The sequence below is a fragment of the Musa acuminata genome, chromosome BXJ2-6, assembly GCF_036884655.1.
Source record: "Musa acuminata AAA Group cultivar baxijiao chromosome BXJ2-6, Cavendish_Baxijiao_AAA, whole genome shotgun sequence".
Taxonomy (NCBI): Eukaryota; Viridiplantae; Streptophyta; class Magnoliopsida; order Zingiberales; family Musaceae; genus Musa; species Musa acuminata.
In genome coordinates, this window is record NC_088343.1 from 1,359,780 (window position 1) to 1,384,554 (window position 24,775).

Genomic DNA, 24,775 nt, shown 5'->3' on the forward strand with positions numbered 1-24,775 from the left:
CGAATGGCGGCTACGTACCCACCACCCATGTCTTTCAACGACAGGGACCGAATCAGATCTACGTCAGAATCTGCTGACGTAGATGAGCTTTGTCTGTGCGTCACGCGAATCTTACTTGCACATTTTGTCTTCACATTATTATCGTGATCTACCACAGATAGAGAGAGAGGGCAGCATTCGCGCAAGTTTCTTAAAGAAGTAATTTGTTTTGGTTACATAAAGCAGCAGGCACCGAGGAGTTACTGCGGTGTTCATTTCTCGGGCTAAAAGGTAGAGCAGTCGGGAGAAAGAAGCTAAACCGTGGCTGATTGGCATATTTCTTCTCCTCTTGATGAGCATTAGGAATAGTTCTTTGCTTTAATCTCTCCACTGTAGCAAAGAGAGTCCGGATTCCTTTTCCTTGACCCAAGTAGACCCTAGGAATATCAGGTGGCAAGGCAAGTGATTCCTTTACACCACCACAATGTCTATAAACAGATCTCCATGGTGTGTTGCTCATTCTCCATGCACATCAATGTCAATCTTTTGGACCTCAAAAGGGGCTCAAAACCTCTTCTCATGAGATACTCATTGATGGGATTTGAATACTTGGGAGTCTTGGTGAGTTGGTTCTTTAGCTCTGTCTCTCTCTCTCCCTCTCTCCATGACCTTGGATTTTTCTCACAGGTAGGTTGACGTGCGGACCCTCAGCATCGGCAGCAATGCCATTCTGACCACAAGCCGCAAGCAAACCAACCTGTGGAAAATGGTCTCGGTTCCTCTGTTGGCTCTGTGTTTCTCCGTTAGCCTGGTTGGGACCGTGGCTGGCAGCGGCAACATCGCCTCTTGGCCGAGTGCTGTCAACGTAGGGGCTCTTTTCACCTTCGATTCGACGATAGGGAGGGCGGCGAAGCTGGCCATCGAGCTGGCCGTCGAGGATGTCAACAGCAGCCCGAGCGTTCTCGCTGGGACGAGGCTCAACTTGTATGCGCAGGACACCTACTGCAGTGGGTTTTTTGGGATTATAGAAAGTATGTGAAGTGACATATAACTTATAAGCAGAATCATTTCCCTATTTTATAGATTGATTGTGCCTCTTGTTATTTGAAGCCTTTAGCTCATGTTTTTCCAGTGAAGTTTTTGACAATCCATATATTCTCGCTGACATAATTTTTTCGTGTTGAGTTGTTCTTGTGTCTTCTGATTGAAACTTTCTTCCTTTTCTTTCTGTTTTGTTGCTGTTTGTCACTAATATCTTCAGTCTCGGCGTTTATTCTAGAAATTTTTAGATAGTCCTGGTGACTTTTGACAAGAAATACTTTGACAGGATTTAGTTTGAGATGGAATTTGTTTAGATTCATTGTAGAACATGTAATGCGCCCTTACAATATCAAGGGAATCATGTCCTTGTTCCACCATTCAGATAAGCAAATCTGGTTCGGTACCATTAAAGTTCCTAAGAAATTTGTTGTCTTTTGGTGATTGGAACATTGCAAGAGTCTGATGAGGAAAAATCTTGGTTTTTGCAGGCTTGCAGCTGATAGAGAAAAATGTGGTGGCCATCATTGGTCCACAGTCCTCTGGGATTGCCCATGTCGTCTCTCATGTTGCAAACGAACTCCATGTGCCACTTCTCTCATTTGCAGCTACGGACCCAGCCCTTTCTTCTCTCGAGCATTCTTATTTTATACGCATGACTCAAAGTGACTATTTCCAGATGAATGCCGTAGCTGATTTGGTTGGAAACTATGGTTGGAGAGAGGTCACTGCGATCTTCACAGATGATGACTTCGGGAGAGGTGGAATAGATGCTTTGGGTGACGCACTTGCGAAGAGACACACTAAGATCTCCTACAAAGCTGCCATCCCTCCTAATGCCGACGAAAGTGCTATTGATGATTTGTTGGTGAGAGTAAACTTCATGGAGTCTCGAATTTATGTCGTTCATGTGAACCCTGATTCTGGTTTTAAAGTTTTCTCCATTGCAAAATATCGTGGTATGATGGCTACTGGTTACGTATGGATCACATCAGATTGGCTTACTTCTGTTTTAGATTCATTTGGTTCCCCCAAACCTGATACCATGGACCTTATCCAAGGGGTCATTGCTCTTCGTCAGCATGTCCCAGATTCTGATGTCAAGCAATCATTTATATCAAGATGGAGTGATATGCGTCGGAGAGGTAATACCACTTCAAGCTTGAACACATATGCATTGTATGCTTATGATTCAGTTTGGTTAGTTGCCCATGCTATCGACCAGCTCCTCAAAGGAGGACAGACATTTAATTTCTCTGATGATCCTAAGTTGCAAGATGCAAATGGAAGTTCACTGCATTTGACTGCAATTAAGAACTTCAACACCGGGGACAATTTGCTTCATGAGCTGCTGCTGACAAAGTTTACAGGCCTGACTGGTCAAGTTCAGTTCGATTCAGATGGCAACTTAATCCATCCAGCCTATGATATCCTTAATATTGGAGGGACAGGTTTCAGGAGAATAGGATTTTGGTCCAATTATTCGGGTCTTTCAGTTATTGCTCCAGAAAGTTTGTACAGTAAACGACCAAACACTTCCGACGGTAGTCAGCAGCTTTATAGTGTCATTTGGCCTGGAGAAACTATGACAACGCCTCGTGGTTGGGTGTTTCCCAACAGTGGAAAGTCTCTAAGAATTGGAGTTCCTTACAGAACAAGCTTTACAGAATTTGTATCTAAAGATAACGGCCCTGACAGTGTGAAGGGATACTGTATTGATGTGTTTAAAGCTGCAGTCAACTTGTTGCCTTATCCAGTTCCATTGTCATTCATTCTGTTTGGAAATGGTTCTAAGAATCCAAGCTACGATGAATTGGTGGAGAAAGTTCATGAAAATGTGTGTATTGCCCTTGTATCGAAATTGTGCTTTAGTATTCTATTCAAACTCCTTTACTGCTTTGTAAATTAGAAAATGCCTTCATCTGTTGTCATTTGCATATTTGATAAATCGCCGTTCTTATAATGATTCTCAGAAAAATCTTAACTTATTTACTTGCATGTTTAGTACTTTGATGCAGCTGTGGGGGACATATCTATCGTGACAAATCGAACGAGGATCGTTGATTTTACGCAGCCATACACACAGTCAGGGCTTGTCATTGTTGCACCTGCCAAAGAGCAACACTCAAATGCTTGGGCTTTCCTAAAACCTTTCGACACTACAATGTGGTGCGCCACAGGAGCTTTCTTCCTTTTTGTGGGTTTAGTTGTTTGGATTCTTGAGCATCGTCTGAATCAAGATTTTCGTGGGTCTCCAAAGCAACAAATTGCAACAATTTTTTGGTCAGTATCCTCTACTGCTGAGAGTTATTTTAACTGATGTAATAGACTGATACACTAGAGAAGTTTCCAGTACCTGTTAAAATGTGGATATTACGTGACAGGTCATATTACTGGCAACAAGTCAAATCTTGAAGGCATAAATCCTTTTCTCTATTTTTTCATCTGAACTATGTTCATTCATTTGTTGCCTGACATTCTCGTGAACACACATGTAATATTTTCTATCTTATTATTATGATATTTAATACCATAGCAGGTAGTCTTGGAAGTGTGGGCTTTTTTCTGTAACAGGGACCTTCTTGCATGGTGATTGACGATCGTAGTTGTTCTATAGGAATAGAGGGCCTGACACTCTCATCAGACACTTCTTGGACTCCATGAATTGTACACTGGTTATATGCTTGGGTCTTATTGCTTTTGGCAAAATAAGCCATTCCATTTGTCCCTTGGCAGTGTGGTTCTCATGCTTTTCAGATGGATAAGAGGCATGTTTCCTTTAAAATCCAAATGTCTACATGCAGACCAATGTGAAAACAAAGGATAAATAACGCATGTGCTTGTACTGATATGTTCTCAGAACATTCGATTAATTGTTCTTGCAATTAACATTGTTGCATTAATGGTTATTTCCTGTGCATCCAGCATCCATTTTGTTATCAGCATCTTGATGCCTGAGGTTTTATCTCTGCATAGATGGGGACTGGGTTGATTCTATGTGTATATATATGGGCGTCGCCATGTATCTCAGTTATAGTACTGTCACATCACCATCTCCTGGCTTAATATTTAACGCAACAGTGAAGCAACTCTCATTTATATTTTCTGCATCTGAAATTCAACATATAGAATAAACTTTTGGCCGGGTATGTCTTCTTCAGCACTTTTAGCGTATGTATTTCACATAATTTTCACTTCACTATATCAAGTCCTGTAAGAATGGACAACATAATGTCGTCCCAATCGTTTTAGGAAGTAATTTTTGGGTTATATTGGGCTCACAGGTGTTTGGTTTTCATGATTTAGATATGCTGGAGATAATTTTGATTCTGCAACAGGAGTATCAATTAGCCCAACAAAAAAACTCTAACCCATTGGGTGAATCTAAAGTTTGATGACTATTCCAAGGATCCTCTTTTAAGTTCCTGGTTTTACTTTAAACTTTATCATCAAAGTCTCATTATATTCAAGATGGATATGATGCTAGTTGGGTTAAGTTTTGATTTTTTTAATCATTTTCCATCTAACGATTAATGTAAATAGATATACGTCGTCTTCAATGGAGTGTCTTAGCAGATGAGCCATGTTATAATCATATGCTGTGGATCCTGTTTTCGTTAATTTTTTGTTAGGCTTTTTGTACTTTTCTTTCCCAGATACTCCAAGACTTTTTAAAATTCCATACTTTTGCAGGTTTAGTTTATCGACGATGTTCTTTGCTCACAGTAAGTAAACCTCATTCACACAACAGTATCAGTAAAATATAGGAATCTGAAAGTTCTGTTCTAAAGCTATGGTTGTTTCAGGAGAAACCACTGTGAGCACCCTTGGACGGTTCGTGCTGATTGTATGGATGTTCGTGGTCTTGATTATCAATTCGAGCTACACCGCAAACCTGACATCAATTCTTACTGTTCAGCAGCTCTCGTCGAGGATTGCAGGCATTGATACTTTAATGTCAGGTTCCGACCCAATTGGATACCAAGTTGGTTCGTTTTCAAAAAACTATATGATCGAAGAGCTCAACATAGATGAGTCCAGATTGGTGCCACTTAATGATCCTGACGAATATGCAAGGGCACTTGACCTTGGGCCACGAGGTGGGGGCGTAGCAGCAATCGTCGACGAGCTTCCATACATTGAAGTTTTCTTGTCTGATAATTGCAAATACATCACAGTTGGTCCGGAGTTCACTAAAAGTGGATGGGGATTTGTATGTGTCAATGTTCAGCAATGCTGCATTACTCTGCTTCAAATCTTAAAAGACTATTGCAGTATTGAAAGTGATTGCTTTTCTCTTTCAGGCATTCCCAAGAGACTCTCCTCTTGCGCTGGACTTGTCGACCGCCATTCTAACACTGTCAGAGAATGGCGATCTGCAAAGGATCCACGACAAATGGTTGACACAGAACGGATGCACTTCTCAGGACAGTGACACTGATTCAAACCAGCTAAGCTTTGCCAGCTTCTGGGGCCTTTTTCTCATCTGCGGTCTTGCTTGTTTGATGGCTGTCATGATCTTCTTCCTGAAGACACTCTATCAGTATCGCAAATTTAGTACTCAAGCTAAAGTTGGGTGTTCTGAATCCGAGACGAGCGTCGAATGTACAAGTTATATTAAGGAGTTGTTTTCTTTTGTCGATACAAAGGAAGAAGACGTCAAGAAAATTATGAAGAGTAAATCGAGTGAGAAACAACAACAAAATCAGCAAGATTCTGATGGACAATCCATGTAACCTCCACAGATGCCAACTTACATTTGAGATTCGAGTTAACTCAACAATTGCACATAGATCACCTTCTGTCAAGAACAGGATTTGCAGCAAAATATTGTGATGTGGACTACTTGTTTCTTCACCAAGGAGAAGGGGAACATATGTTCGATGTGATGCATTTTTTTTTCGCGCTAATGAATATGTTTCTTCATGTAAATGATCAAATGCATGAACTCACTTGATTTTGTACACACCAGCAAACAAATTTGAGATATAAGTGAAATAATTACTCGATTGTCAGGAATATATCTGCATGTGTAACATAATTTTCTCACTATTTTCTATTCAATTTCACTATATTACTTGAAAAATGCTGTTGACTTAACCTATATTTGTAGGCATCCTTTGAAAAATGCTGTTGACTTAACATATATGCTGTTGACTTAACCTATATCACTCATAAATTGATGCATTCTGAAAGGAAAGATGCTATGGATAAAGAAAAGCATGTTGAGGAAAGAAAAAGGGACTTCTTAACTACAAGAAGACCTCAGAATGATTATTTATTGGTCGATGAATGCACATCTCGTCCATCTCATCGTCACAAACAAGGATGAAGACCGCGGAGGAGTCAACGCTCTCCCACCATAACGACAGCATAACACAACGGTGCAGCGTTACTTCCGACCGTTGTTCTTACCGTCGGGAAGGTACCCGCGCGTTATTATTGTGAGGCGACGGCCGAATTGGACGCGCGACGAATAGAGATATATTATCGTTGCATGGGTATATAATGAAGCTAATTAGCATCGCTAGAAATAACACCACCCCACGCGTCTTTGGCTCCTCGCCTCTGTTGATGGCCGAACGAGGCCTCCAGCCGTCCGTAGCCGCCGAACCATGACCCGCCTCGGCTGGGCTCGCTTCCTCGGGATCGCCTTCCTCCGCCGCTTCCTCCGCGCCGTCTGGGACCACCTTCTGTACTGCTCCTCGCTCGGCGGCCGCGGCCGGTACCGCCGGCTCAAGGCGTGCGTCCCGCCATCTCATCTCGTGGCGGAGAAGGACGGGAAGCCGACCGCCGCCGTGGGGCGTGCGGCGCTGTGCGCGGACGATGAGGGGGATTCTGACCTGGTGACCTTGAAGATCGGCCTCCTTGGTGACCGCCACACGGGGAAAACTAGCTTCCTGGTACGATAGGTGCATCCAATTGAATCGTGTGCTTCCTATTGATGAGATCTCGTTGCGTTCGGTGGTGGCAGATCAAGTATGTGGGGGATCTGGAGGAACAGAGGGAGCTGCACACGGCAGGATTGAATACGATGGACAAGGTTCTATTTGTTTGGGGAGCGAGGATTGCGTTCAGCATTTGGGATGTTGGAGGTAACCGAGACCTAAATTCGAGCTTTGTTCTCCGCGCTCTTACAGCCTTTGTTAGATTGGGATTCCAGCCCATGTTCCGTGTCTTGAGAGATTTCTCCATCTGGATAATTGCAGGTGATGACCAATTTCTCGACCGCGTTCCTGCAGCTTGTCAAGATGCTGTGGCAATTCTTGTATTGTTTGATCTCACCAATCGTTCTACCCTAAACAAGTCAGTAATTTTCTTTTCTATTACTGCAACATTTTTCCATCTCTCTTATTTTGGGGTCTTCGATTTCCCTTTAATTGTTTTATTTGTGGGTGAAACACCATGCGATGAACTGCTTCAAAGGTCAAAACTTTGTGAATTGTCACATGAACTCATAAGAAGAATATTAATGAATACTGACTCTTAAGCTTTTGAGCTCCAACTGATGGCTCTATTTCTCTGTGCCCTCTTTTGCAGTGCCATTGGCTGGTACCAAAGGGCAAGAAAATGGAATAAGGTGCAGATCTGTTTCCTGTTCTTGTTTCTCACTAAGCATGATGATGCAATTATTGATTTTTGGTGAACTTTCATTGTCTTTTTAATCTGACCATATTAAATTTATTGTGTGCTTCTGCTTCATTCAGACGGCGATTCCTATCTTAATAGGTACCAAATTTGATGACTTTGCCCAGCTTCCTGTTGAAATGCAATGGACGATCGTGAATCAGGTAATCGACCTTTATGTTTTTTCATTGTATTGCTGTTTATATAAAGTTTTCTAAAAGGAATTGCCTAGCTGAGTCATTTAGGTTTAGCTAGCTTCTATATGCATTATAACTCGATACATTGAATCTCTACACACTGGTACTTCTGATGTGTCCATGTGTCTTGCTGTTTAACAACTTTAGGATTTAGACTTGTCTCACTTCATCCACCCATTATGGTATAGGTTGCTCATTCAACATGGAATAATAATTGATCCTTTTGTAGTTTGAAGGGATGAGGCATGAAATAGAACACTAGGAAAGATGAAGCTGATTTGGTTTTATAGTTTGCAAGCATATAGACATGTTACTTCAGAGAGCTTTTGATGGATCACCTAAAAACACAACCAAATAATGCTCCAAAGATAGATTTTATAATGCAACCGAGTGTAATTGAAACTTAGAGACCATGTATACCCGAGCAAAAGCTTGCCCTGGATCGAGCGCCTTGCATGTGTGATCTGTAATCTGTAGATCATTTAGTTCTTTACACTCCTAGATCTAAAGATGGCCAACTTAGACCAGCTGTCTTTCAAACTTGTCATGAGATAAAGGAGTGGGATAGCTTTTTGTGGAGTCCATGTGACACCTTTCTTTCATGTGTCCGCTTTCATTGTGTACTATCAGCTGATCCAAACACTAGAGTAGGGTCTCAGTGAGTTTCAAGATTTAGTGTGTGCAATTGTCATTCTAAGGGTGTTTTTATGGTGGGTGGTACCTTTTTCACGCAGAATACTCGATTCAAAATTAAAGAGATCGGGGACAATGCCCTCGTTTGGTTGTCTTGGAATCTAGATTGGAGATCATGACTAGAGTCAGAACATGAACCATAAGAACCAGCACTTGTCTAAAGCGATCTCAAACCCTGTTCAATTATTTATCTCTGCATTTTGAGGCTTCTAAAGCAGTAAAATAGAGCTGTAGCGATATTCTTTATATTGAGTCATCCATCCATGGGGATAATTGTGATACTCCTTTGCGTCGGGTTCACATGAATCAACTTTTGATTCATAGAGCACCATTTCCATTATGCTTGCCCTGAATTCTGAGGTGATAGCTGCTTTTGATTGATGACATGATCGAATATAACCTTGAAATAGCAGATGAGGATCATGTCCTAAATGGCATCCATTTCCAGATGGGATGGACAAACACAAAAGAAGACTTAGAAAACGGGCAATAAATTTATAATTCATTTCAATTTAAAATCTGACCCTTGTGGTTAGCTGATGGCATAACCAGAAACAGGGACTTTAGCATTAACTATTTCTCCATGAGATGCTCATTTTGTATTATTTGGTGTTGAAATGGATGGAGTAAACCTGTTTTGTCTTGTTAATTATGCAGGCGAGAGCATATGCAAGAGCGATGAAAGCAACGCTATTTTTTTCAAGTGCTACTCACAACATAAATGTGAACAAGATTTTCAAGTTTGTGGCAGCCAAGCTCTTCAATTTGCCATGGTCGCTGGAAAGAAATCTGACTATTGGAGAGCCTATTATTGACTTTTAGCCTTCTCATTTTGTTTTGACTTTTTTGTATTGCAAGTGCCAGATTGTATATAAGAACTGCTGAACATTTTTAGATCAACACTTGGTCCTCTTTTTTCTTCATGAGCAGTCAAGGTGAATTATGCTAGAAGTGAAAGCACTGCTATGTATGTATACATTTACAGACATCTAGAAGTTGACAAACTTTAATTATGATTTATAGAAATTATAAAAATTGAGGATTTACAAGTCTCATTTTGATCTCAGAAAACTAGGACTTGACTTTTTTATTGCAAGTTGAAAAACTATATATTTTTGTAAAATAAAGCAATATATTTATATAAAATAGAAGGATCTTGCTGCCAGACTCTTTTGGGGCTAATATAAATAAACACTATTTTAGCCTTAAAAAAAGAATTGAATAAAAGAAGTGCATGACAAGCTAGGACTAAATTTGTAAAACTGAATACACTTTAATTTATTAGTTATCTTTAGCATCTTGATTTTAATATTTTCAAAAGTTATATAAGGATCTTTATATTTAATCTTATTTTTTCTTACGTTATCGTCTCTGTTTATATATCGCATGTGCTATCACGTGTAAAAAAATAATATTAAAAAATAATTAAAAAGATAATTTTATAAGATTAAAAGTCAAGGAAGAGAGAGAAGGGTTTTGTTGATAAACAAAGTGAGATCGTACTATTCAATTTTTTTTACTTTTTCTATGTCTTACAGGTTTTGATGAGAAATGAAATGGAATACTCCATAAAAGGAATCTCTCTTGTGATTTTATCACCTCCTTATCTATTGAAGTTAGAAGAGAGAATAAAGTCGGAGAAAAAAAACGCTTTCAAGAAGTTATAGAAAGAGAAATTAATATCGATAATAATAATATTATAAAATTATTTTTTAATCTTATTTTAATTTTAATTTCGATATGTGACTATGATATTTTTACCAATAGAATCAATGACGTGAGAAAAAAAAGAGATTAAATATTTTATTTTAGTAAGTATAGAGATTCTAATATAATTTTTGAAAGTGTAAGGATAAGATAGTTAATATTTAGAGATAATCTTTAATTAGCCCTTTAATTTGTTTTAAGTGAACGATAATTCTTGAGGGTATTACCGGAATATTATATTTCAAGAAACCCTAATTCTAAAACTTTCTGTCCTCGAATATAAGGAGGCACCTCCGCAGCGGCCGCTGGACACACATCGCTATTGGCCGGCGGAGGAGCGGAAACCCTAGACGTAAACTGCAACCATGGTAGTATGCCCTCTCGATCTATAACCTAGGCTAGTATCTACCGCATGCAAGAAACTTTTTAGATCCATTTTTTTTCTGTCCTGCTGATGTTGTTATCCTGCTCCAATTGGAAAAAAAAAAAGAAGATCGATCTATTCTGGTTTTTTGTTGGATCGAAAGTCGCACTTTGCTGCTGGGAGTAAGGATATGGTTCTTGTGATTTTTTGTCTTTCTTAGGGTTTGGATTATGTGGGAGAAAAAGGAAGTGTGTCTGAGCAATTCTTTTGAATCGTTGGTGGACAATTTTAGTTGTAAATTTTAGCGATTTCTATATTTTTCTTGCTTGAAGGTCAGTGATAATTGTATTAATATTTGTACGGTTCCTTGTAATTCCTTTTTGGATTTAGGAAGATTTTTATCTGCTGTCAAGAATTCGTGGAAAGTTCGTGAATTGGGAGCAATTTAACTGAAATGAAGTTAAATGGCGAACTATGCATTTTGGTTTAAACTTTGCATGATTTTGCACTTGTTCTTTAGGTTTTGTATGATTTTTTTTTTGAATGACCAGACTGTCTAAAGTGATTTGCAATGGTAGATGTACGCAGAATATTGATATGTTTATTGCTGTTTAGGGAATTTGTCAAGTGATGTCTTCTGTAAATGTTTCCTACTTTAAGATCCCTAGTTGGATTGAAATAGTGGAAGAAAGGCATAAATGAATGTTGTTGTTTATGATTTTAAAATTTTGAAAGGCATAAATGAATGACGATGTCATGGTTCAGCTGAGATGTCAAATTTATTTATTTACAGCAAGTAAAAATTTGACTGAAGCTTATCATGTTTTGAGCATGGTTGATCTAAGTATTGAGTAATAGGGGACCTATTTGACGGTCTCAGTCCATGGATGCCCTTGGGGCCTCCTGAGGTTCTGATGGGTAATATTGCATTGATTCATGCCCCTAGCCTAAAATTTTTGTCATGCTTGTATACATTCATATATACGTGGTGTTCATAACTATATTCATAAATGTAGCATTCAGTATGTTTATCTCTTTATATGTCCCTAGATATAAAAAATTAACAAAAAGTATTCTAAAAGATTGATTAGTTTTTACTTTGATTATAGGAAAAGGTTGATGCTTCCAATATTTGTTTTCTGTATATTTAAGAATTTTATTCAAGGATTTGGCTCAAAGTGAGCCATATTATGAACTATTTCTTTTTTCAAGTGATCTTGGATTATTTTCTTACTTGGATGGTCTTACTCTCGCTTGTATGACTAATTAGAGTCCTACTTTACATAAAAATTGGGTTGAAAGTGTCACTAGATCATTAGGAATGTGATCCTGAACACAAGTATTTTTTCAGTTAGGCTTTTCTGATCTTGCATATCATATCATCAGACCAAAATATTATGTATGTCAGATTGATAAGTTTGTCGTATAGTGACTATTGCTTAAGCTTTAAATACCTGTAGAGGGTGACACTCTGTGGAGGTGCAGTAATTTGAGATTTGTGTTGACATCAATAGTTGAAAGTGTTTAAACATCTTTTGGATCAATACATAGTAGCCACTCTTCTTAACCCCATTGAACATTGTAAAAAAATTGGCCTGCATATTATTATCATGAATTAGGAAAAAAGATATTGACAGGAAAATATTTTGTTCCTAGCATTTATTTGTACTCCTAAATTTTCTTTGGTATGTTAATTATTAGTTTTCGCTGTTGTTTTTTTATGTTTAATTCAGGTGAATGTTCCAAAGACAAAGAAGACCTATTGTAAGAACAAGGCATGCAGGAAGCATACTCTTCATAAGGTTACACAATACAAGAAGGGGAAAGATAGTCTTTCCGTTCAAGGGAAGCGTCGTTACGACAGGAAACAGTCAGGTTATGGTGGACAGACGAAACCTGTTTTCCACAAGAAGGTATCCCCATATGTTGTGTGTGCTGGTTCTTGCTCGAAACATCTGGGCATAGTGTAGCAGCTCTTGTTGCCAAGGGTTCTTTCCTAATAGATGGTTCTTGCATTTGGGATACATGGTTCAGCAGGCACAAATGAAACATTCTTGATGGATTGGTTGTGTTGTGAACTTTAAGTTGTTATTCACTTGTAAGATAATAATTTGTTAATCTTTGAATTGCAGGCAAAAACGACAAAGAAAATTGTGTTGAAGCTGCAATGCCAGAGTTGCAAGCATTACTCACAGCATCCCATAAAGGTTCGATTTGATGTTCCAAGTTTCATCAGTTTCAATGTCTGCATCTGATTTCTTAAGAAACCATTTGAATGTTTTCTTTTCAGAGATGCAAACATTTTGAGATTGGTGGAGACAAAAAGGGCAAGGGTACGTCCCTCTTCTGATCTGCTGCATTTCACCTTAGAAACTTGTAATGTTCTAGAAACGAGCAGCGAGAGTAGCTCTGAATGCTGTTGGATTTCTGTCATCTGAGGAAGGATGGATGCTGCTGTTTAACATTTGCACGATCCATTTATTTCTTTGACTTCTCTCCTTGAGATGTTGCAGTATCTTTGTGTAACTATGTTTTTGTCAGGAGGCCGGCCATCCTCCGACTGAATCAAAGCTAACATTAGTTTACAGAAAACTGAAAGCTATCACTCGTCAACTAATTGCGCCCCTTCGAAGGCAATCGATCCATCACACTGTTGACAGAATGGCCACGAGCACTAGGAAAGCAGCCGCTACATGGCTAACGCTACGGGATCTCGTCGGGGAGCGCGCATTCTTCTCCGTCGAAGTATAGCCTCGTGGGGAAACCCTCCCCCTTCACGATGTTGATCCCTGCCGTTCCCTTCTTCGTGAAGGAGATCACCGACTGCTGCTTGCCCGGCACTCTTGGATCCACGGTAGGGTTCTTGCCGTCCGTCCCTGCTGTCAGATAATTCAGACCCTCCAGTCCCCGACGGAAGACCGTCTTGTTGAGCCTCCCTGGACCTTCCAGCTTTGTGCCGTTGAAGGAGTACGCCTTCTGGAAGCCGAGATAAGCTTTGTCCATTTCCACCGTCACGAACCAATCCTTGAAGGTGTAGCCCTTCCGGTTGAACAGAGTGATCCTCGCCGTCCATACGTTCCTGTAGTTGGAGACGATGTGCCCGTTGATGCTGACGCCGCAGTTGTCGCCGCAAGGCAGTGGGTTCGGGACGTGGTGGTGCTCCAGCTTGGCCCAAGCTTTGGCCTTCGCCGTTCGGTTGTCGAAGGGGATGAGAAGCGCCTCCGGGGGGAGAAGCAGCGCGGGCGCGTCGGGATCGCATGCGACGCCGTCGTCGCAGCCGCACGCGCAGGTGTTGCAGGGGACGACGGAGGCGTTGTAGAAGGAGGAGTAGGTGACGCAGCATCGCGAAGCCTTGCTCTCGGGCCGCTTGCCAACTAGCGACCGCTTCCGTCTCCGACATGAGACCGCTGGAATCTGGGAACTCCATGGGGCTGACTCTGATGGGAGGACCGCAGATGTAATGCGGGTTGAGCATGCCATTGATCTTCCAACTCTGGGGAGGGTAGAAGACGGTGCGGCTGAGGTACGGCGGGAGCTTGTACACTTGGAGCTGGAAGATGGCCTTGGATTGGCTGGAGTTCATGGTGGAGGGGAGAAGGGTGCCGTTCCTGATGCAGTAGGAATAGGTTCTTGGCCGTCTTTTTGGCCTTGAACTTGGGGTTCTTTACGCAGCAGACGTACATTTGACTCCCTGAACAAAGAGAGTTATGGATGGATAGCACGAGAAGCTACGACAGATTTCGACGTTGCTCATCGCAGATCGACGTAGTATTCTTACCTTTTCGAGTGGGTGCAGGGCATTTGAACCCATCGTTCTGTAGCTTTATCGTCCTGGGCATGGGGGTCCCCGGTGGCTTCACGCCAAACTGCGTGCCCGTCATCTTGATCTCCATGCGGATCTGCGACAAGCCCCCCGCGGTGTCGATGGCGTTCATGAGGTCGGTCTCTTCGTCATCGCAGTCCTGCGCGAGCACGGCTACGGAGATGGCCAGGGAGACGACAAGGAGGACGGCTCGTGGCGGTGGCATTGGCGTCTGATCTTTCTTGATTCGAGGCAGGTGGTTGGGGTAGGGTTTGGTCTCAGGGACAGTGGATTCCGAGACATGAGCTGCGGGTTGGAATGTTGATCTGAGCCTGAGATTTCTTGCTGTGGGAATGTATTCATTTGTTCGCTATGGGCTTCAGAGACTATGCCATGGCCGGTGTCAAGTTGCAGTAGTAGTGTCTTCAAGTTTGAGCTGAGATATCTTCTCCTGTGATTTCATTCACGGAGGGTGCAAGTCCGTGTTATTTAATGTAACGCACCGAACATATGATACAAGAACGAGGGGCAATTTCAACTGACATTTTAGCTAAAAACTGTTTAAGAATTAATATAAACTGATAAGAGTGACGATTACCTGCCATGGATTGAATGAAAATATTATAGATCTTAAATCCAACATTTGTTCGGTTCGTCAGCAAAAGTATGATGACAGTCAAAACAAGTTCGATGTTGTAAACAAATAACGTACTCTGTCACATTTCAACACTGATTCTATGATAATGACCTCAACAATAGGCGATCAAGTTCCTCTTATTACAATGTGGGCACTGTCGGATTGTGAGGAGCCATATTTCTGTCCACTAATTTCCTGCAAAACATCAGAAACAAATGTCAGAGGCTTATATGTGTTTAACAGAAACAAAGTATGATTGTGAAAGAACGAAGTTGATGCAATCAAGCTAGAGTTAAAGAGTGGTCAAAACTGGTGTATGGTTCAGACAACTAAAGTAATTTTTGAAGGCCAGGGTCTTGTTAGGTTTGTACAAATTAATGTGTTATCTTCACTTTATGTAGCAACATCAGATATACCTTCACTTTATGCATCACCATCACCATCACCTAAATGTATGACAACAAGAGAGGCTGCCAAAAATCTGCTTCCAGTTAAAGCAAGAGAAAGTCGATAAAAATGAGGAAGTGTGCAATGATAAAAGGCATAAAAAAAAAAAAGGAATGGGATGCCTTGTGATGTGATCAATACAATAGATGATGGTCTTTGACCTTAAATATGGCAGACAGATGGTAATTTAATACACCATAGCGGTTGGAAGTAGTATGTGCAAGATCAAGATTCCGTATTGTCACGAACAAACTTCTAAACAGGATGTTTGATGTAATGCTTATGTATGTCCGTATCTTTTGGTATGTTCATGCTTTGTACAGCATGTAGAGGGACGACCGAAGGCTTAATAGTCTCATTTTAGTTAGGTTGGTGGCCGCTTTAGGCTTGTAAATAAAGGTTGTGTCATACAGACACGTGTGAGAGATTTTCGGTCTATAATGGACCATTTTATCCTTTGTTGTGCAACTGTTCAGAGTTTGTAAAGTCTGTTTGTAATTTGCATTGTCTTTGAAGTGTTTTCGGAAATGTTTGCTCATAGATCCCGAATGAGGCGTTTCTCTAACCTGTTCTCTCTTTTGTGGGTCCTAAGGAACATGGGAGGCTTTAAGGAGGCTGACTTTTGCGGACGGACATGCAAGGGTGCCGCACGATTTAGGCAAAATCAACTAAGTCCGTGACAGTATAGTGCATGATGTGTGTGCATATACAATCCTTGCACTGAACCCTTAAAAAAAAATCCAGATTTTTCAAGATATGGAGACTATTGAATTGGAAATGAATTAAATCAGGAAAGGTTTGAATAAAATCTAAAAAGAAAACTTGAGGGAAGACTTTTAGATTGGTTTCTTGGGCCATCACAAATATAGATAACCCAATGAAAGACATCTCATGTTATGGTCACCGTATGATAAGTAAAAGAGGATAAATGAAAGAGGTGAGGGGTGGGGGCAGGGGAAAGGGAATGTTGGCTAAGGAGTGAGGAGAAAAGATGGACAAGGTGGATTAGATATTACAGAACAATAAGCGGACTGGAGAAAAAGAGGTGATATGCGGAATTTAAACTATCATCAATACAGAAATCTAATACAATCTCAGTCTAAATGGTCCACCTCTTAAAATAACCTAGAACACCCAATCTGTATAACTGCATGAATGGCTCTCAATATGACTGTGGTAAACCAAATTTAGACTACATATTGCCTACGTAATAAGGCCTACTGACTGGATATGCAAGCAACACCACAAACATGACCAAGCATCATTTGTTAGTAAAATGGTGCCCGTTTATCACTGCATCACAATCAAATGAATCCAGTCATCTTAGAATTGATAAAGATGAAATGACTAGACTAGAGGGAGGAGTTGGAGGATTGATAAGTAGAAATGGTGAATGCTAAAAAGAAGAGAAGGAAGAAGACAAAACTGTTGAATGTGCCTGGAGACTTTAGGGGTTTGACTTAGGTTCTATTTTCTAGTTTATAATTCATGTTATCAGATTAGAAAAATTGGATATTATATTCACATACTTTTCTGAATGACACAATTATGCAGATATATTAGTTTGCAATGGTCTAAATCAATGTTCAATATCAAACAATATTATCAATCAAGTTACTGGGTTAGTTCATGTACATATATACATACATACATATATACATATGGAGACATATAAAATTCTTAAATAAAATATCTTGTCCACACCAGATTTGTATTGGAACCAGATCATATAGGCTCAAGATCCCAATCCTGTCAGTTCAGTTTAGTGTATCGACCATATACAATTAACAAAAATGAAAAAAAAAGATGCTACCAATTATCTTATTAGATCCAAGCATCACATCTCTCACATGTGTTTCTGTTTGTTAAAGTTTTGTCAACCCTCACAAACCTCTGGATAACACTTCCTTAATTCTAAATGTTTCTAGTGTATATGATGACAAATATGTCATTGTGAAAATAACTATTACATGCACCCTGAAACCATTTGGTTCTTAAATGTTTACATTCTATGCATTCTTTAATATTTTTGGTCCACAATTCAAATAACTTATTTATGACTTCCCTTCATATCCTAGCCTACTACAGCACGGGTTATATGTACCATATTTTGATAATTAAATCTTTCTTTCAGAATCTAGGCTGTCAAAATACTACTTAGCATTCTTAATGTAATGATGTTGTGATGGTTGAGATCCCTAGTATGGTAACTTTTTCTTCATTAGGTACAACATCAGATCATATAAGTTACCCATAAACAATAATAACTCGAATACACTTTTATCAAGATCAAGCTTCTTTTGCCTTATTTTCCTAAATGTAACTTTTTCTTTGTTAGGTACAACATCAGATCATATATGTTACCCATAAACAATAATAACTCAAAAACAATTTTATCACGATCAAGCTTCTTTTTCCTTATTTACCATAATATATCCATCTGGCGCACTCTAACATTTCTGGATAAAGTTGATGCGATAAGAATCATACAAAAAAAAGCACAATGTTCTGTCAAATGCAAGGTATAGGAGGGTCAGATGGTAAGATTTTTAGATGACTTGAACCTTGGCACCTGGTTACAGTAGACAATATAACCACGAAAACAAGGCTCACCCTCATAGAAAGGGTGCAAAGATTTACTAAAAATCATGAAGCAAACTAATAAGTCAAGATACCAAAATAATTTATGACCTTATTTATGTGCCCAACTATATCAACTCTTTCTAACCTTTCTTGTGACAGCTGTTTAAACCTTAAAAGGCGGACAATGCTAGGGAATTTTCTTCAATTGTATTGCATTTGCCTCAACTTAAAGTTCCTTCAGTTGTACTACATTTGCCTAACATAAAAGTCATGAAACAGTAGCCAAATACTTCCAGGCACAAACTGATCTTCGAGTTGCTTTGAGCTGATCAATCAGCCAAAGATGGAACAAAAAGATTAAACCATAAATATTATATGAAGAGTAGAAGGCATGAGAAATAATTTTGCAGAATAACCTAAGAACCATATTCAAGATTAAAAAATCCAGCAGAGAAACGGAAACAGAGACGTAAATAACAACAATTAGAACGAAAATAAGATACCTCCCAGGACAAAACAGAGTAAATTGTCTCAAGAAAGATGAAAGTGGACCACTCACTTGATCTCCGATCACCTCCAACTATTTGGCCAAAAGGCGTGGATGCTGTAGCCAGTCTTCCAGTTATCCAAATAGATCACCTTGCTCACAGCCCAGTACGCCACCAGCATGCCAACGAGCATGAACCCCCTCTGTGCGGATACGCTCTTCCATCCGGCCAGCGCGTGTGTCGCAAAAGCTAGCACCAGCCCTACAACCATGTATAAGAACCCGACCGCAAAGCCTTCGGCGCCAAGCTGCATCCCAGATCCCTGGAAGAAGAAGATGAGCCGGTCGGGGTTGCTGCGGTCCGGCAAGAACATGGGCATGTTGCGAATGATGTTGTGCATCGTGCCGGAGACGCCGAAGAAGTAGACGAAGAGGGCAAGGGCCATCCACAGGCGGCGGTCGTGGATGAGGGTGTCGCCAGCGAGGACGCGGCGGATAAGGAAGGGAGCAGATATGAGGAGGGCGGCGAGGAGGAAGAGAGCCTGGCGGGGGGAGATGGGGGGCGGACGGAGGATGGGTCCGCCGAGGGGGATCTTGGCTTTCGCCTCGACGAAGTCGGCCATGGACTCTGCGCCGCGGGAGAAGTCGGACTGGTCCATGGGGATGGAATCATCGCGGAGGGAGCGGGCAGAGGCGGGGACGAGGCGGGCGTGGGGGAGGCTGGAGACTCCGAAGAGGGCGAAGGAGTGCTGCGACTCCCCAAACTCGACGTCGCAGAAGAAGAGGCGGTGGGTACTAGAGGAGGAGGAAGAGGCGTCATCTTTGCGGTGATGGGCGGCGAAGGAGGCGGAGAGGAGGGCGAACTCGGAGTGGAGGTGGGGGAGGTGGAGTTCGGGCTTAGAGCGGAGCTGGGCGGCGTCGAAGAAGATGAGAAGGGAGTAAGGGCGGGGGGCGGCGGCGGAGGTTAGGAAGCGCGAAACCAAGCGGTCGTCGAGGTGGATCACGCCGGAGGGCGATTGCGATCGGAGGGTCTCCAACTCCGCAACCAGATCCTCGCCCGACGGGGAAGAGGCGGCGCCGCCCAGCATCACCAGCAGGAGGATGAGGAGGGAGGTGGCCATCGGCATCTGGGAAGCCGCCATTCCGTCTGACTTAGGGCTCCGCGTCGACGGAATCGCAGGTCTTCCTTCTCCCGACCTTTACTTTGAACCCATCCACGGTTTCCTCAATCGAACCAATCGAGCTTATGCCGGTTCGGTTCGGTTCGCTTTATCGCGGGAACGGTCGATCCGGCTTGGTTCGGGTGGCGCCCGCCGTGGTCAATTGGTAGACCCATAAGTGGGCCAGTTGAGGCCGAACGTAGACATTCACGAGCCAAGACCGGCCCATGGACCCATCAAAGTTTGAAACAGTATTGAGCAATCAAATCCTTAGTACCATCGAATTATTCTCTAGTTGCTTAATTTTATATCGTGCATGAAACTAGCGCGAGTCACGATAGAAGTAAATGGGACAACTACGGATGATCCATAGGAGTGAGGCATGACCGAAGAGACGCGACAACCCACTCCATATTGTGAGACTCGAAACCTCGTCGGCAGTCGATGAAGTTGGAATCCCGTGACGAAAACCTCGTCGCCAACGAACCCATTGATTCCGATTTCCGCCTCCTCAGCCGCTGTATCAGCACACACAGTATTGGACTTCAGACAGCTGTTCTCCACACTTCGACTCGCTCTCCGGAGGCTAATGCAATGTTAAATGGCCAATCACAAGGACGGAGATAGGAATGTGTATTCTGTGCGGTCGTCGACGAACGGCAGCTCCGACCTCGATCCACCGCTCAACAGCGGACTGCCACCAGCATGCGACAGGGTGCACGTGTCGCCTTGTGAGGCGAATCATCTCAGGCGCACCTAATCCACGTCCATACAAATCAACCCTTGCGGGGCCCACCGATCATCCCCTACCGACCGAGGCCCGGAGCCTTCAAAAGAGCGCCATCGTCGTCACCGAGAAGAGGAAAACCCACGGCGAAATATGTTGCAGTCGAGTCTTCCTCCCGCTCCCTTGTTCCTGCCGCGTCACTCCTCCTCCTCCTCCTCCCCCGCCACATGGAGTCCCCGGCATAACTCCAAGAGGAGATCCCCCCGTTCCTGTCTCGTTCAAGAGGAGCCGGACCGGGCAGTTGAACCAGAGAGGGAGCCAGCGCCTCGGCGAGTGAGCACCCAGCTAAATCGGTGGTCGCGGGCCCGGTCCATCCGCTCGGGCCGGCGGATCGACTGGCCGGCCTTGCGGAAGAAGACCGCGCCCCCACCCTCGCCGGCGCCGCCGCCCTCGTCTCCTCCCTCCGAGGCGGGCGTCCGGCCAGCCGTGGCGGGGGAGGGAACAGAGGGCGATGGCGAGGACGACGAGAGCGAACTGATGGAGGGGAAGGCTATCTACATGGTGTCGGATGGCACGGGGTGGACGGCGGAGCATTCCGTCAACGCGGCCCTGGGCCAATTCGAGCACTGCCTGGTCGACCGCGTCTGCCCCGTCAATACGCACCTCTTTTCTGGGGTATGCTCGTCTTTTCGTCCTCCCTATGCATTCATATTAACTTAGACGAGAGGATATGTTATTCGAGTTTCATATATTATAGTATGAATTCTTTAGGGCAACGAGAATTTTACCCTTCGATGTTGCATTGCATTGATTTGAAAGAGGCTGCTTTCTGAAATTTGCAAAGCTGAGACCTGAGTTTGAGAGGCCAGGATGTGTTGGTGTAAGTTTATCGGGCTGACTGTTCTCTTTGTGATAAGATGGTCTCTTAGTATGGCGAGGAGGAGTTTTCATGAGATGGCGGTGCTAACAATGGAAGACTGAGCGCAAGTTTTGATCTTTGTGATGGACATTTCAAACTTTCCACAAGGCATGAGTCATTTGTTATTGATGGTGTTTGCTCAATTGGTTTTCCTTGTATAGACAATTGGCATGTGGACTGGTTGGATTCATGCTTACAATTTCCTGAGAGAAGCTCGTTGGGAATTCACTGGAATATTTGGAATGGATGTTTGAGATGTTGTCTTGCCTGGTCATTGAGAACCATAGATGGCCTAGACTTTGGGTTAGGGAGGATGATTGGATGCTGCATGAGCTAGAGTTTAAAACCTTGTTAGTGTCGAGTTTAGGTCTATAACCTTGTTTGTTCTTTTACAAATGTTGGAGAGGGGTTAAAAAGATTATATGATGCTCTGAAGCTAAATTGAGTTTATCACAATGTAGAAATCAATGACTGGTTGGGGAGCTTTGTGAACTTGGACTTAACAATGTTACCTGCTTCAAGTGTCATGGAGTACAGACTTCATCTACAGCCCTGTGGCTTTATTGGCTGGGCTGGTATGTGGTATTGGAACATGGCGTATTTGGAACCCATGCCGTATCCTACGTGGGGTTACTACATATACAAAGGATAACTGTGTTCAGTTATCGCTGGATACCTTCTTTTACTTGCTCTTACTCAAATTTCCATTTGGAACCAAACTTCTTAGGAGGATATATGGGATGATTCAGGTGAGTTTCAATGTGGATCTATCTCTCTATTCCCTTATGGGATCAAGGTGGTCTGGGGTCCACCATGGATCCTCTCTTCTTGAGAATCTTACTCTTTTATAATCTAGATTCTCTAATCAGAAAATTAAATGAATAATTCATGTCCAAGAATTCTCACTATCAAGACCCCATATTTTTTGTTACACAACAACATGTCATCCCAACTATTTGGGGTCAGCAACATCGATGCTCTTCCGTCGCTGATTTCGGTGTAAGGCAGCAGCACATACACTTGATTGTAGCTGCAGGAAGCAACATGTTTTTGTAGATTAGTTTCTGTATTGTTAAAGTTGTGATATGCCTTCAGCATCTCGAGACTGTGAAAGTTCTGCATCGTTATGAGTCCGCTTCATTGTAATCATGATGTTCATGTAGTTTGGTTAAGGCAGTTTCTTTAGTGTTTATGCTGTATTCTTTTGTTGTCCTATATTTTTTAGTTTCCGTAGAATATGTTGACAGTATGTTTCCATCTGCAATTGGTAGAGAGAAGTTTTAAGTCAACAGAAACATGGTGTAGGCTGCCTGACATGTAAAATTGCTTAGAGGTTAATTTACCAGTTTTAATTATTTACATTTAGAGTACAAAAGGATAATAATGAACTTGGAACGGTGACGTATACATTTGATTTCACTATTTGAATGTTCCAGTTTTTACTGATTGTATATCAGATTTGATGGAAAGTTGAATCATATGAAGAATTTGGAGACTTCATAGTAGATATGATGCAGATGGTGCTGTACTAGTTTTAATGATGGATTTGCAACCTACTACAGATCTTTCTAGGTATTTTTTCATGTCCATTGGGACAAGGAAATAATGGTTTGCACCATAAGTTTGACTGGTTTTTAACCTAAAATGAAGCTTTAAAAAACCAAGCATCGGCAGGAGCTAGTATCCTAGATATAAGTCTGAGCTTCTTTCTTAGCATAACGAATTATTACCCATTTGATATGTATGCTAGATCATAGACAGTTTGCTAAATGTCCTCATTGCCACTAATCTTCTTCAGGTTGAAGATATGGATAGACTGATGGAGATTATAAAGCAAGCTGCCAAAGAAGGTGCTTTGGTCCTTTATACCCTTGCTGATCCTGACATGGCAGAATATGCAAAGGATGCCTGCAAAGTCTGGGGTGTCCCATCGGCCGATATACTTCGACCCATAACTGAGGCCATTGCTACCCATCTTGATGTTGCTCCTTCTGGGTTACCTCGAGGTGCTGCAGGCAGAAGTGCTCCGCTTAGTGCAGAATACTTCAAACGTATTGAGGCTATAGATTTCACTATCAAACAAGATGATGGAGCTAAGCCGCAAAACCTTGATCGTGCCCATATTGTCCTTGTCGGTGTTTCGCGCACTGGGAAGACACCCTTGTCCATATATCTAGCTCAAAAGGGATATAAGGTGGCAAATGTGCCGATAGTTATGGGTGTGGACTTGCCGAAGACCCTCTTTGAAATAAATCAAGAGAAGATCTTTGGATTAACAATCAATCCAGTTATTCTGCAGACCATTAGAAAGGCAAGGGCCAAAAGTCTTGGTTTTGGCAGTGAAACGAGAAGCAATTATTCGGAGATGGACCATGTGAGGGCGGAGTTGGAGTATGCCAATAAAATCTTCACACAGAACCCGACTTGGCCGGTGATCGGTAAGCGCTTATTATTCACCGTCACTGACTAGGTCACATTGTTGATCTTGATGATTACATTGCTTTGCCTTTTTGTTACAGAGGTCACTGGGAAAGCAATCGAAGAAACTGCAGCTGTTGTAGTCAGAATGTACCATGACAGAAGACAAAAATGTTTGATGCCACGCATTTCCAAACGGTACTAGAATGAGTTTGTAATTATCTGTATATATTCCGACAAATAGCAAAAAGTAATCCATGGTTTTTGTATATATATATATATACACACACACTATACTATACTATACTTGAAAATCATTTATGCTTTGTTGATCTCCGTTGATTCTAGTGCTGAAATGGAGATCTGTTACTTGCCACCATTACTTGAGTTACTACATTTTCCTTTTGAAGGTTTTATAATGATCGGATTACATATAGGCATTGGGAGTATTTATAACATTTTTGTATTGATAACTAGTCAATATGCAGGTTTGTTGTGTTCTCGGGAAACATGAGATGAAGTGGACCATTCGAATTTGGACATGAATAGATAATTCATATGACGAGGTTGAATCCGTGATTGTAACACCGATTTTTCTAGGATTTTTTTTTCTTTTTTTAGTGTCCTTTTTTTTTTCATTGCATTCAGATGGAAAGTCTTTGATTAATTCATCCCTTGTTCTCCTCCATCTTGTACTTTTTTTTATTTTATTTGGCATCCTTGTACCAGTTTGTATGTTTTGTACCAGCTGAAATTATATAGAGGACAGGAATCTTCCATCCATCTGTTAGTCTGTCTGAGGACATTTTGCTTCTTTTGCTCGAGTAGTGTTCTTCTTCCCAATGCACCTCCACTGTGAGGATGCTAACCTTAGGGAACAAATTTATATTCTGGTCTGGTAACAAATTTGCTTGAAGCTTTGCAAGCATTCGAAAGTATATAGGAAATTTACAGGAGAATTCATCTTTGCAGTCTACTGTTTGTGATTGG

The 24,775-nt window shown here is 41.7% G+C and overlaps 5 protein-coding genes and 1 pseudogene across 6 annotated transcripts; 4 read left to right on the plus strand and 2 right to left on the minus strand.

The window, feature by feature from the left end:
* The first annotated feature begins 292 nt into the window (after nt 1-292).
* Nucleotides 293-6,022, plus strand: LOC103986739 (glutamate receptor 3.5-like). The gene is made up of 7 exons (XM_009404832.3): nt 293-600; nt 667-1,010; nt 1,509-2,854; nt 3,023-3,300; nt 4,711-4,742; nt 4,824-5,230; nt 5,322-6,022. The coding sequence occupies exons 2-7, from the start codon at nt 746-748 to the stop codon at nt 5,751-5,753; spliced, it is 2,760 nt and encodes a 919-aa protein (XP_009403107.2). The 5' UTR covers nt 293-600; nt 667-745; the 3' UTR covers nt 5,754-6,022.
* A 350-nt stretch (nt 6,023-6,372) lies between these two features.
* On the plus strand, nt 6,373-9,457 carry LOC135614138 (septum-promoting GTP-binding protein 1-like). The gene is made up of 6 exons (XM_065111174.1): nt 6,373-6,920; nt 6,992-7,112; nt 7,227-7,323; nt 7,558-7,597; nt 7,725-7,808; nt 9,192-9,457. Exons 1-6 carry the CDS (start codon nt 6,633-6,635, stop codon nt 9,354-9,356), a joined length of 795 nt encoding a protein of 264 aa, XP_064967246.1. The 5' UTR covers nt 6,373-6,632; the 3' UTR covers nt 9,357-9,457.
* A 1,056-nt stretch (nt 9,458-10,513) lies between these two features.
* On the plus strand, nt 10,514-13,120 carry LOC135614140 (large ribosomal subunit protein eL42). Its single transcript, XM_065111177.1, has 4 exons — nt 10,514-10,609; nt 12,339-12,518; nt 12,738-12,812; nt 12,896-13,120. The coding sequence occupies exons 1-4, from the start codon at nt 10,607-10,609 to the stop codon at nt 12,953-12,955; spliced, it is 318 nt and encodes a 105-aa protein (XP_064967249.1). The 5' UTR covers nt 10,514-10,606; the 3' UTR covers nt 12,956-13,120.
* LOC135613370 (COBRA-like protein 10) lies at nt 13,104-14,633 on the minus strand (annotated as a pseudogene).
* A 378-nt stretch (nt 14,634-15,011) lies between these two features.
* LOC135614139 (probable dolichyl-diphosphooligosaccharide--protein glycosyltransferase subunit 3) lies at nt 15,012-19,789 on the minus strand. The gene is made up of 2 exons (XM_065111175.1): nt 18,634-19,789; nt 15,012-15,239 (listed from the first exon to the last, which is right to left on the minus strand). The coding sequence occupies exon 1, from the start codon at nt 19,701-19,703 to the stop codon at nt 18,645-18,647; it is 1,059 nt and encodes a 352-aa protein (XP_064967247.1). The 5' UTR covers nt 19,704-19,789; the 3' UTR covers nt 15,012-15,239; nt 18,634-18,644.
* Nucleotides 19,790-20,349: 560 nt separating this feature from the next.
* Nucleotides 20,350-24,568, plus strand: LOC103986573 (probable pyruvate, phosphate dikinase regulatory protein, chloroplastic). Of its 2 annotated transcripts, XM_009404591.3 has the most exons (4): nt 20,350-21,123; nt 23,166-23,805; nt 23,887-23,983; nt 24,274-24,568. In XM_009404591.3, exons 1-4 carry the CDS (start codon nt 20,602-20,604, stop codon nt 24,302-24,304), a joined length of 1,290 nt encoding a protein of 429 aa, XP_009402866.2. In that variant the 5' UTR covers nt 20,350-20,601; the 3' UTR covers nt 24,305-24,568. The 2 variants fall into 2 exon arrangements, with proteins under 2 accessions (XP_009402866.2, XP_009402867.2); XM_009404592.3 differs by lacking the exon at nt 24,274-24,568 and having other exon boundaries at nt 23,887-24,121.
* Nucleotides 24,569-24,775: the final 207 nt, after the last annotated feature.

Coding starts and splice junctions, on each gene's coding strand:
- LOC103986739 (XM_009404832.3), top strand. CDS start 746: ATGGTCTCGGTTCCTCTGTTGGCTCTGTGTTTCTCCGTTAGCCTGGTT. Junction 4,743..4,823: donor GACGATGTTCTTTGCTCACA/GTAAGTAAACCT, acceptor TGGTTGTTTCAG/GAGAAACCACTGTGAGCACC. Junction 5,231..5,321: donor CTAAAAGTGGATGGGGATTT/GTATGTGTCAAT, acceptor TTTCTCTTTCAG/GCATTCCCAAGAGACTCTCC.
- LOC135614138 (XM_065111174.1), top strand. CDS start 6,633: ATGACCCGCCTCGGCTGGGCTCGCTTCCTCGGGATCGCCTTCCTCCGC. Junction 7,324..7,557: donor AATCGTTCTACCCTAAACAA/GTCAGTAATTTT, acceptor CCTCTTTTGCAG/TGCCATTGGCTGGTACCAAA. Junction 7,809..9,191: donor AATGGACGATCGTGAATCAG/GTAATCGACCTT, acceptor TTAATTATGCAG/GCGAGAGCATATGCAAGAGC.
- LOC103986573 (XM_009404591.3), top strand. CDS start 20,602: ATGTTGCAGTCGAGTCTTCCTCCCGCTCCCTTGTTCCTGCCGCGTCAC. Junction 21,124..23,165: donor ATACGCACCTCTTTTCTGGG/GTATGCTCGTCT, acceptor AATCTTCTTCAG/GTTGAAGATATGGATAGACT. Junction 23,806..23,886: donor CCCGACTTGGCCGGTGATCG/GTAAGCGCTTAT, acceptor TTTTTGTTACAG/AGGTCACTGGGAAAGCAATC.
- LOC135614140 (XM_065111177.1), top strand. Junction 12,519..12,737: donor AACCTGTTTTCCACAAGAAG/GTATCCCCATAT, acceptor TTTGAATTGCAG/GCAAAAACGACAAAGAAAAT. Junction 12,813..12,895: donor ACTCACAGCATCCCATAAAG/GTTCGATTTGAT, acceptor TTTTCTTTTCAG/AGATGCAAACATTTTGAGAT.
- LOC135614139 (XM_065111175.1), bottom strand. CDS start 19,703: ATGGCGGCTTCCCAGATGCCGATGGCCACCTCCCTCCTCATCCTCCTG.